This window comes from Panthera pardus, unplaced genomic scaffold (genome assembly GCF_024362965.1).
Source record: "Panthera pardus isolate Hobbes unplaced genomic scaffold, ASM2436296v1 HiC_scaffold_2, whole genome shotgun sequence".
NCBI lineage: Eukaryota > Metazoa > Chordata > Mammalia > Carnivora > Felidae > Panthera > Panthera pardus.
Genome location: NW_026526765.1, coordinates 80,491,754 through 80,504,385, shown reverse-complemented (window position 1 = coordinate 80,504,385; position 12,632 = coordinate 80,491,754). Strand labels below are relative to the sequence as shown.

The 12,632-nt window shown below is 39.0% G+C and overlaps 1 protein-coding gene across 18 annotated transcripts in view; it reads left to right on the top strand.

Annotated features, from left to right (window-relative positions):
- The window catches only part of CAST (calpastatin), a 108,231-nt gene that overhangs the window by 76,710 nt on the left and 18,889 nt on the right, over positions 1-12,632 (top strand). For all 18 annotated transcript variants that reach the window (XM_019428861.2, XM_019428862.2, XM_019428850.2 and 15 more), the window contains 6 exons: positions 3,317-3,400; positions 4,271-4,318; positions 5,352-5,447; positions 7,072-7,167; positions 10,926-11,027; positions 11,534-11,617. In XM_019428861.2, coding sequence (XP_019284406.2) covers positions 3,317-3,400; positions 4,271-4,318; positions 5,352-5,447; positions 7,072-7,167; positions 10,926-11,027; positions 11,534-11,617 — 510 coding nt within the window. The remainder of the gene's footprint in view (positions 1-3,316; positions 3,401-4,270; positions 4,319-5,351; positions 5,448-7,071; positions 7,168-10,925; positions 11,028-11,533; positions 11,618-12,632) is intronic.

Sequence of the window (12,632 nt, the reverse complement as noted above, 5' to 3'; positions counted from 1 at the left end):
CTTATATTTGGTGGAGGAGAGTTTTACCATGACACTACAGTTTTTAAAGAATTTTTCAGCTGAGTTATTTGGGATAAAAGAGGGAGTTGGCCTGTGGGCATTGTTGACAAGGCAGTGTAGTTGGGGGACATGGAAATACAGCCTGGGCACCCTCAGAAGCATCAGCCTATCAGCTCAGGGAGGGGAGCTGGCATGTGCCTGTCACTGTCATAATGCCGCTGCCTCCGCTGTCACTTCCTGTTCTGAATCACTGAGGAAAGTGACTCTCACAGGCTTCTGGCCTGAGTCTGGGATTGCTCTGGTCCAAAATGGGCCAGTTTCTATCTTCAGCTTTCTTTGAGGGCTTACCAGGCGCAGTGTGGCATGACAAGCTTTGTGAAGGCGAACACAAGGGAGGAGGGGAAGCAGTCCTCGTCCTCCAAGACCAAGTAATGTATTGAGAAGAAAGGAAATTGTCATAAAGACAGTGCGAGGCACACGTTATTTAAAGCAGCCACATAGACAAATGTCTGAGGGAGAGGATGGTCCTGGCAAGACCCTGCGGGTGTGTGTGTCTTGGTGGGGGAGCAGACCAAGTTGGGTTACAGTCCCACCACCAGACAGCTTCAGGGCAGGGGACCAACTGCACTTTATTTCAGACTTTTTACAGAGAATGGTGTGATTTAATAAGACAGTAATTTGGGGAGGAAACGTATAAACATAAATCTCAGGGCAAAGTGTCTTAGGGTGACTCAAATCAGGTCAGTAGTTGTAAAAATAGTTGCATAAAAATAAGTTCTTAAGCAGTTGGGGTAACTAGTTTTGGGATACATTTATACATATAAATGTATTTATGTTTCCTCTAGAAAATCTCCACAGTAGTGAACTTCTAAAATTCTAACTAATACTAAAAGGACTGTTCTTTCTATTCTTTCTATTAGTTTCTACTTTATCTTCCGCTATTTTCCACTAGTTTTCCTTTTATTTATTTATTTACTTACTTACTTACATCCAAGTAGTTTTCCTTTTTAATTATATTCATAGTATAAATATTTCCTAAGATCTTCCAATCCTCTGGATTCTTAAGCTGAATTTTAGTGCCTAATGGTGAATTTATTACTTTCTGGATACTCTGATGTTTTGATAAGCCTTATGAAGGTTAATATTCTATAGGAGTCCCAAACCACTTCAGTTTATTCCATACTAGAGAGCTCTCTATGGAGAAATTGCATCATGCTTCAGAGAAGACATGTCCATGCCTACTTATTCTTATAATGTATCATGACATAAGTATTCTACAATGATACCTCATTAATCCTCCCCATTTCTGTGTGTAGTGACCTGGTCTGGTGCTATTTCAGTTGAGTAGACATTTGTCTTCAGTGCCTACAGTGCAGGCATTTAAAGAATATAAAGATCAGGGGCGCCTGGGTGGCTCAGCCAGTTAAACAACCGACTCTTGATTTCAGCTCAGGTCATGATCTCACGGTTTGTGGGATGAAGCCCTCCATTGGGCTCCACACTGTCACTGCTTGGGATTCTTTCTGTCTGCACCTTTCCTGCTCAAACTCTCAAAGTCCCTCTCTTTCTCTCAAAATAAGTAAATAAACTAAAAAAAAAATAAAAAGATTGTAAAGATCAAACAGGAATAGAAAGGATTTAACGGTGCACATGATTCTCACTGTCCATAAGCCTGGAGAGGACAGTCTTCTAAAGGTGACTTCTGACTTTCACGAAGGCTGTTTTATAGGTAGAAACCTCACGAATCTCTGAATGGGGGAGTGCCACTACATAATAGGACTTCCTCCACGTGTTGCAGTAGAATATAACTGGAAAAATTTTTTTAAAAAAAAAACCACAACTTTAATCCCTTAATGATAATTGTTAATTTACAGGACAATAAAACTGTAATTCTAAAGCCTAGAAGAGTGCTTGGTTCATTAAAAGTGCTTAATATTTTTAAAATCATTCATTCAATGGAGAACTACTATTTTAGGATGAAATACAGATGGAGCAGCAGGTTGAGCTGGAATTTGCTAAGTGATATTCCTCTTTGTGCCCAGGAGCTCCTTGTTCTGTGATCTAAATCCATGCCTTGGTACAGGTGCCAATTATTACATATCATGGAACTTCCCATAAGTCACCAGTAGTTTAAAATGCAAATGCTATATCCTAGAAGCCAGTGATCTACTATAGAACTGCACTTTTATCTCGAATGCAGTTGGTTATTCATGGTTCAGTAATCCAATAAAGTCCTAGTTCTTAGTGAAGGGAGTACTTTTTTTATTGCAGCAATCTACAATAGCCAAATTATGGAAGCATCCCAAGTGTTCATCAGTAGATGAATGGATAAGGATGTGGTATGTACATACAATGAAATACTATTCAGCCATAAAAAAAGAATGAAATCTTGTCAGTTGCAATAACATAGATGGAGCTAGAAAATATAAACCTAAACGATGTAAGTCCAGTCAGAGAAAGACAAACACCATATGATTTCACTCATATATGGACTATAACAAAACAAACAAGCAAACAAACAAAAAAAGAGGTAGAAAGAGACACAAACCAAGAAACAGACTTTTAACTCTAGAGAAGAAACTGATGGTTACCAGAGAGGAGGTGGGTGGGGTGTTGGATGAGATAGGTAAAGGGGATTAAGAGTACATTTACCATGATGAGCACTGAGTAACGTATAGAATTGTTAAATCACTATAGTGTACGCCTGAAACTTACATAACCTGGTATGTTAACGATACTGAAATAAAAAAAAAAAAAAAATTTAAAAAACAGTCCTTTTAAAAGAGGTAAAACCAATTATCCATGGATCAGCCAAGATTTGTGATGAGCTGCTTCTCCCATTTCTGAACTGTATTTAACCATTGGAACTGGTTGGTTTTTTCCCCCCTAGATAACTGAGTAAGAGATGAAGGCTATTGAAATAATTACAACTAACTTATGCACTGTGCTTAATGGTCTCGATATTTTATTTCCTTTTCTCTAGTGATCCTTACAAGTCAGTGGACTAGGTAAAAATTATTGGTAGCCCCATTTTACTGCTTAAGAAAGACTAAGTGGCTCCCCAAGGTGATAGAGCAGCTGAGAGCAGGGCGGGGACACCTCTCCAGGATTCCTCGCCCTGTTGTTTTTTTCTGTCTTCCTCACAACCAGCCAGTTACCATGGTCTTGTGCTCTGTAGCTTACAAAGCACAGACACACACTTGAATCTGATATGGTTTTCTCTACAACACTTACGAAGTACATAAAGTGATATCCTCTTGTTTTAGCTACATTACCCACATGTTTTGTGTTTTATTTCCCTCTCCACTTTAATCAGGCAAAAGCTAAAGAAGAGAAACTAAAAAAGTGTGGTGAAGATGATGAAACTGTGCCTTCGGAGTATAGATTAAAGCCAACCACGGTATGCTGTTAGCCATGGCACTTAACAGAATATGCTCTTCTTCATATCATGTTCTGTTGGGACTGTTCCCATGATGCTCAAGAACATGACTATCCCAGTTCTTATACTAACTGAACCCCCTGAACCCTTTTTTTTCCTGTTCTTTAAAGTTAGTTGATTGTTTCCTAAGTAGTAACCATGTGGTCATTAAAATTCCCAAAAATCCAAGTGTTCCAGATATTAACAATGCGTGATATAGATCCTTAACCTTGAAGCGTAAGAAACAATTTGGGAATAAATTTTTCTGTAACCGTTGTATGGATAAAAGCACCATAGATCTTTGAAGGGGTAGACATAAATGTGTAGCTATTTGCCAGTATCCTTAGGGTGGTTTGTTGGTGGTGGTTTGGGTTTAATGTGAGGATGGTGGAGTTCTGTAATTATATCTGTAATTTATCTTTCAAAAATTAAACGTAAACACATGATAGAAAATGTTTTGATTCTTCTATGTGCTTATATATGGAAACTGTCCTTACAGGTGCTAATATAGAAAGTTCCTCAGTTTAGAAATATTCTAAATTGTGAAATGTCATCTCCAAAAAACAAAAAAAGGATTACAGGAATGAAATCTACCTCTTCACCCTGGATTGGAGAACAGAGACTTTTTAAGTTTATTTATTTTAGAGCTTAGCTGTTTATTCTGATACTTGATTTAAAAAATACTGAAAATTTATTCACTCAAATATAAGAAATTCACTCAAAAACAGATCATTAAAATATAAGGGGGAAAAAAATCTCCTCCTATCCTGGAATTCCCTAGAAGAAACTTAACGAGCCATAAAAAGAAAATGTTCTATTTAATTTTCAATGAATTTTCAATTTTGTTTACAGGATAAAGATGGAAAACCACTTTTGCCAGAGCCTGAAGAAAAATCCAAGGTTAGGAAATGATCTTTCTGATAAAGAGCAAAAGAACTGTAAAGTATAAATTGAAGATCATTTTGACAGGATTTCTCTATGGAGACTTTGAATGCCAACCTAGTTGTAAAGAGAGGGGAACTTGTGGTAGCAACACTTGGCTCATACCTCTGACTCCTTTTCGTATCTTTTATGATTATTTTCTTCATGAATTATTACTAGAATATTGGGAGTTTGTAGGTGACATTCATTGCACATTAGGAGCTGATGTCAAGAATGCCTCAAATTATATTGTTGGCACTTCAGAATTTGATTATAATCATGACATCAGATATTTTAATGATTCCACACTGCCTTAACTTGGTCTAAAGCAGTCAGGTCCTCACTGAATGAAGGGGGTGCTGTGATTTTTCCCATTTTACATGTGATGAAACAGAGGCAGAGACTTGTAAATAGCCCAAGATCTTACAGCTAAAAACTAGCAAGACCAGGACTCAAAACTCAGACTGTACCAACAGAGGCACAGCTTCTAGATGACATGCCGTTCTGTTGTAGATGACTGGTATTGCTCAAAATTTCCACATGCTCCAAATGAATAATACCATTTCATCTGAAGGAACTAGGGATGGGAGAACTTTGTTGCCAAAATCCCTCAGAGTCTTAGGGAAGGAGTATATGATCTGTGTTTCCTGAGCTATTCAGAAGGCACTCATTAGGAAATAGTGAAAAACAGTCACATACGAAAAAACTATACAGATCTTCATTAGAAAGAAAAGGTGGTTTTATGTGAACAGAATTCTTCTGAAACTGAATTAACAGGAAAGCTTTGGACTAAATCATGAACATTTTTGTGGTACCCTGGTGTTTAGTATTCCTTACTTGTTGCATGACATTTATCTTACATTGATAAATTAAAAAAATACCCCAAACATTAAATTTTGGATTTAGATCCTAAAATATGGCTTAATACATGTTAACAGGAAATTCTCTATGTAAAACTTTCTTGTAACCAAAAAGAGTCACTTTGTAATATAGTGTTTTTCTTATATTCCAGGCCCTGAGTGAATCAGAACTCATTGATGAACTTTCAGAAGATTTTGACCCGCCCAAAAGTAAAGGAAAACGATCTAAGACAACCAAAAAACCAGAAGTATGTTTCTAAAAATAGAAGTCTCTATTTTGTGGGCTTTTAAAGATATTTTTCTATAATCTTAAAAATCTGAGGCCCAACTATTTTAGCATGATGTAGTTGATGGAGACCTATTATGCCATCTTTTTTTACATGCAATTTTGATCTTGACTTTTTCTAGATGGGGTTTCTTTTCCCACACTGGCCCAGATGTTCTTGTAATTTAAGTCCTATAATCATTCCTCCACATCCATGCTTTCCTTTCTGTTCTTCCTACTGTAACCTAAAGTTGTCATCACCACTCACCTTATGGTGGCAGTGGCCTCTGTCTTCAGTCTTACTGCCGTCCTTCCCACATGTCCGCCAGAGTTACTGTTTCTCAAGTGTGGTGGTAGTCACATCATTCCCGTGCTCCAACCCTCAGGAGCTCTCTGTTCCCCACAAAATAAAGTCCCTGCTAACATGTTCTGGCCCTGGCTTCCTTCCCTACCAAGGTGTGTCCTCCCATTACTAAACCATGACAATAAGGGCTTGAGTGTATGTGTCCTTGGCTTTTCCCATGTGGTCCTGCCATGTAGAATAAACTTCCCTCCTAATTCGAGATCATCTAAAATGTTAGCCAGGCCTTTAAAGTTTTGCTAAAGTATGGCCTTTGTCTCCTGCTTTTCCCTCCCCAAACCTTCCAAACCTACCTAAGCAGAATACAATATGTCAGGGGCTCTATTGTTCTTTGTATATCTATTAAGATCTTTATTATAAGGAAGCTTTTAGCTGTCTTGGTCTCCACCTCTGATGTGTATACATAGTTTTCAGTAAATAGTAAGTTCCTTGAAGGAAGAGATAGTGCCCTGCTAATGACCATCTACGGAGCATCTTACATGTAGGATAACTTTTTGTAAATGTCTGGATTAAAACCAGTTTATTTGAAATTTTACTCTTGTGATAAAATAAGATAGCACAGTGGTCCTCAAATTTTAGTACCAGGATTGCCTGAGGGTTTGCTGGGCTCCACCTCCAGAATTTCTATAGTATTTGGGGTGGAGCCCTAAGAATTTGCATTTGTAACAAATGGTAAGGCTGGTAAGGCTGATGCTGCTGGTCCAGTGACCATACTTTGGGAACCTCTGGGATAGTATTACTACCTTGCATTTGTAAACATACCTATTTACAATTGATAAGATAATATTAAATATATAAAAATGATGGATTTATATTAAAACATTACATTCTATAATTGGTGTATCATTGTTATATATTTTCTGAAAATAATATAAATAATAATAGTTGCTGATATTATTGAGCTGTGTTCCTAGATAGTATGCAGAGCACTGGACATGTTTTATTTTACTGAAAGCCTCACGTTGACCCTTGAGATGTAGGTACTGTCATTGTTCTCATTTTCCAGATGTGAAACTGAGTCTCAGAGTTTAAGTAACCTACCTAAGGTAAGCGGTAAAACCAAGTTGAAATAATGGTAGAAGAGTTTGAACCTGCGATTTATTCACTATTTAGCAATCCTTAGGCATTTGAGAAAGTCATGCTCACAGCATATAATATAGCAGAGTGTGTCATTGGTCCCTTATTGTTCAGTCTTACCAACCAGATATTTCTAAAAACTCTTCCTTGTACTTGCCTCTCTCCACAGGCATCTCAGGCTGCTGCCCTGACTCCTGTGAGTGAGGCTGTGCCTCGAGCTTCCATGTGTACTATACTGTCCACACCGACCAAGCCAGCTCCCTTGGTGAGTGTTCCCTTGGACATTGAGCAGTGTCCTGGGAAGGTAGTTCTTTTTCCCGTGCACTTGCCACTGTGTGTTGCCAACGCATCACTTTATTCTGATAAGATAAAAAGAAAATCTTTTAGAGCTATGGGGTCTACTGTTCTTTTGGCTTCAGGGTATCCTCCAAATTTAAGCTAGATTTAAGTTTTTCATTAAACTTCTACAGGCTGTGTTGTCTTTTTTTTTTTTTTTTTTTTTTTTTTTTTTTCACCTTCTGAAATTCTTACCGGTTCCTCAGCTGTGGTGGATAATCTTGCTCTTTCACTTTCCCATATCTTTTGAGCCTATTGGGAGTTCCACAGATAGCCTGATGGTACCTTTTGTTGGCTCTCCTAAAGGAATAATCTACACCAATATCATCATGACTTCTCCCTACTCCCAACTGAAGGAAGGTTAACTCAGTTCATTTCCCTTTTCTTCTTGGCTCTCTCTCTCTAACTTTTGTATGAAGTATGGTAATTAAGTAGTTGAATCTTTTTGAGTTCAGTGGGTTTTGTTTCTGTTAGCAGGTAGAATCTGACTCAGAGTAACAGCTGATGGGACTGTGCTTTATTACTACAGACCTAGTGAATAGCTAAGTTGTTCTGGATGCTTTGCAGTATCTTATTAAAGTTTCACAAGGACATTATGAACCCTGTTCTGATCATCTCTCTATTATAGATGAGGGAAATGAAGCTTTGAGTTGACCTTGAGCAATCCATTTAACTTTTCAGAGCCTGGGTGAGATAAGTGATAAGGCTTCTGCTCTTAGCCACTGTAGCATCTAGCATGGATAGATGGCCAGATCTCAAGCTTTACAGTAGAATTTGATCATTCTCATATGGCAAAAGGGCAGGGGGAACATGGGCAAAGGGACCCTCCCCCAGGAGGAATTAGGAAATACTCACAGAGGGAGGGCAAGATCACACTGGGAAGTGGGAACAGCACTGTTTTCCTAGGGAGAACAGTGAGCCAAGGATAGGCCAGCCCAGAGGACTTGGTGTGCTTGGGTTTAGTGCATTTAGTTGTTCGAAAAAAGAGGGTGGAGAAGTTGTAGGACGTGTGTCCTGGGTGCCCTGATATGGCTGCTTCCTGCCAGGGACATTTTTGGTGCCAAGTGAAAATCCCCTCAAAGTCCAGGGTCTCCCTCCTGCCTTACACAGGACTCAACCTCTTTTTGAGGTCTCTGGGTACACTCTAGAACTTTCACATTGTGGGAATTAAGCCACAGGGAATTGGAAAGGAGAACAGAATGTGGGGCAAGACAGTGAAGGAAGGAAGAACAGAGGCAGTGAGTGGAATATAAAAGACAATAGCCAACATTCCAGAGCAGAACTCTGTGACCTAAACATGTATGTATCCTCTGCCTCTTGTGCTCCAGGTGATTGCCAGGGCCTTTGAGGGTTCATTCCTTTCCAACTTTACCCTGACTATAGCGAGTCGAGCACTGGATATTTAGTGCACAGAAAAGGACTCTGCGTTTCCCATTCTCTGATGATCTTTTCTGGGCTTCTGTTCCGTCAGCTCCGCTGACCATGGTTGCTGAGATTACCATCACTGAAGTTAGTTGGCATTTCTGTAATTGGGATACCCGTGAGAGCCACAAAGAATAGCTGTGGAGTGTGACAAAGGTCAGAGGGCCCAAGAAGGGCTTGAAGAGTAGTGAGCAAAAGAAAACCAAGCAGAAAAAGGAGCCTAATATGTGCCCTGCACAGTTCTTGTTCATATAAAGCTTGTTAAGGAAATCCAGAAACCTGAATACTAGTTGTGAATTTGACAACATAAAATACTACAGAAATAGAAGTTGCAGGCCCTAGTCCTATTTCCTGATTCCTTTGCTCTTAAGACTGCTGTGTATCCTAGCTTTGCTCTGTTTGGTTTAATTCTTAAACCAAGGGAAACAGGCTTAACAGGAAGTAGTAGTTTCCATAGATTCTACAGCAAAGAGTAGGAGAAAACAGAAGTGAAGTATGAGGACATGTCTTAGATCAGCTACCAATTCTGATTGCTTGGTTAAGACTTTGGTCACTGCAACTCTTGCACTTTAGATAGAATCCCAAACAAATTAGATATACATCGGGGAGTTTTGCAGCTCCTGGGAGTAAAATCTATGCAGTGTCCAACCACCAGATGGTGATAAATCACCTTCCACTCAGGTTCCATTTGCTCATTGATCTTTTTGCAGTGCAACTTAGCAGAAAAACTTTTCTTACTTACATTGTTGGTTAAGCCATATAAAACAGAAAGACATTTTTACTCTAATATTCAGATATGTATTCTATGTGAGGTCATAGAATTTTATAAGAATAAACTTTGAGACTTTTTAATTCAGAAGCTTTCACACTTTAACCGAGAACAGCAATAAGAAATTCATATTTCAACCCAGTATCTATATAATAGAAAAAAACAGCTTAATTAGAAGTACTTATTCTTGTTATGTATGATGCATTCTATTTTCTATTCTTTCATTAAAAAAAAAAGTCCTGGGGCGCCTGGGTTGTTTAGTTGGTTAAGCATCTGACTCTTGGTTTCAGCTAAGGTCATGATCTCACAGTTTCGTGGGTTCAAGACCCATGTTGGGCTCCTCTACACTGATGGTGTAGATGCTGCTTGGGATTCTCCGTCTCCTTCTCTCTCTGCCTCTCCCCCACCCACACTGTCTCTGTCTCTCTCAAAATAAATAAACTTTAAAAATTAAGAAAAAAAAAAAGTCCTGCCTGTGAACTGTTGATTTTGTGAACCACTAATGTGTGGATCTTGACCTGTGATTTGGAAAAAGTCAAATCGAGTCCTATCTTTTAGCCCAAACATAGTTTCTCCTTTATTTTCCCTTTATATCATTCATGTTGTCTTCACTCAGTTTCATTTTAATAACCAGCATGGCTAGAGTTCACTGTATCACAAGGGAGCACATTTCCTTTTGAACACTGGGACCCCAGGTAGACAATTCCCATCATGCCACTCGGGTTAGCCAGCCACAGTCACCTGAATCAGCATGAATCCACTTTGGCCAGTAGAAGCCTGGTAAAGAACACAAACTTCTGTATCTTGGCCGAGGCTCTGCGCGAGCCACCACATCTGGGATGGGCCAGGCTTATTTCACAGAGCTTTGAGAGGAATGTCCTCTGATAGGCCTGAAAATCTTTCCTGCACCATCTCTAGAATGATTACCGTACAGGTCACTTCTTTGCTGGCTTTCCACTTGTTTGAGGTATATTCATCCCATTGTCTTCCTTATTTCCAAACCAAGAACTGGGTTAGATTATGTAAGTTTCTCCATGTCAGTATATGTTGTACCCACTTAATATAAGAAATTTGGTCTAGTTTTTAATATTTTAGGTTTTTCAAACATATATTCTAAAGATGTTTTTTAAGTGTAGTTAATTTATTTTGAGAGAGAGCAAGCACAGGGGAGGGGCAGAAAGAAAGGAGGAGAGAGAGAGAATCCCAAGCAGGTTCCTCGCTGTCAGCGCGAAGCCTGATGAGGGACTCGAGCTCACAAACTGTGAGTTCATGAAATCAATGGTCGGAGCTTAACCAACAGAGCTACCCAGGCGCCCCTAAACATAGATTTCAATTCAGTTCAATTCAATTCAGTTGGTAATTCAAATTACTAAAAGATGACTGTGCTTCTTATCCAAGCCTGAAATAAGGATATGCCCTTCTGAATTGTTTGTTGTAGTCTTTTTTAAAAGGAGTGATTAACTGCCTTCTTAGTATATCCACAAATACACTTTTAGAAAGGCATGGTGCCAGATGATGCTGTAGAAGCCTTGGCTGGTAGCCTGGGGAAAAAGGAAGCAGATCCAGAAGATGGAAAGCCTGTGGAAGATAAAGTCAAGGTAATAGCAGCTCAGTCACTTCCTGAAAGTAGCTGTGATTGATGTTCCTCACTCCTCAAGCAAGTTAGTCATCTTTTTTTTTTTTTTAATTTCCTACAACACATGACGAGCTGGCTTTATCTATTTATGGAGCATATCCTGTTTGACAATCTAAACCTGAGTAAAGCATCAGTGTTTTGCTACAGCAGTGGATGGCGAACATGCACGTAATCTCTGAATCTCACCTGGGCCATGTGCATTTCCACTGCCGAGGAGTCCTGAGAGAAGAGGCAGCTGTCCACCCTCCTTTTCATTGCTTTTTAGCCCAGCGGGCATAGTGGTGGTGTCTGAGCCGGCTCAAGTAGGGGAGGGTGTGAAAGATGTGTAGAGTTGCTGTAGGAACTCTACACACAAGGCCATACATATGTTCTAATCTAACACTGGAGTTATTTCCCTCAAATGTAGGCACTTAGACATCCACTTTGCGGGGATATATTAATAATGAGAATGGTATAATTTTTATTCAGGAGAAAGCCAAAGAAGAGGATCGTGAAAAACTTGGTGAAAAAGAAGAAACAATTCCTCCTGATTATAGATTAGAAGACGTCAAGGTGAACAGTGTTTCTCTGTTTTATTTTAGTTACTACTGAATTTTATAAACATAAAGAAGGGACATGGAAACAGGCCCAGAATATAAAGATTTTGTTTTTAAGTGATAGTTTTTCCCTTAAAACTTAAGTGAAAAAAATCTAATGCCTTAGCTACCTAATTTTTTCCCATGTAATAGCTGCTTTGTTACAATACCAGAAGCAAAGAAAAACTTAGAAAGCCTTTATATAACTAGGAAAAACCAAAATGAGGAATAACTATTTCCTGTGAAGAAAAATTTCCAGCTCTTAGATACACATTGAAAAAGTAAGAAAGCCTGTTTAACATTGAGTAGAAGGATAGTTGTTCTGTTTCCTTTATTTTGAAAGTAGAGATTGAACACAGCTAGTGACACGGAGGGGAGTCATTGAAGTACAACCACTTGAACAGGGGCACACGTGGACAGTAGAACCAATGTCAGTCATCTTCATGAGATACCACTGCTCAAGAGAATATTCACCTAAACGTACATACATTTATATGCATTTATATACAGCTACATACATATGTAGCCTTGCACCTATTTTTGTATATGTGGATTAATGGGATTTACCATTCATTTATAAATTTTTCTTTACTAAAAAGCTTCAGATGCTTTAATGATTCTGTCCTGTTTCTCAGAAGTGGCACTTAGAGTCATCTGAAACTTGGCATTGTCTGAGCCATAAGGATGAGCTTCCGGGGCAGGAATTTTGTCTGTCCTACTTTCTGTGCTATTCCCAAGTGCTTACTGCAGAGTGTGGCACCAAATCAATGGATAATGTTTTGTTTGTTTTGTTTTGTTTTATATTATTTATTGTCAAATTGGTTTCCATACAACACCTAGTGTTCATTCCAACAGGTACCCTCCTCAATGCCCATCACCCACTTTCCCTCCCTCCCACCTCCCATCAACCCTCAGTTTGTTTTCAGTATTTAAGAGTCTCTTATGGTTTGCCTTCTTCCATGTCTGTAACTTTCACCCCCTTCCACTCCCCA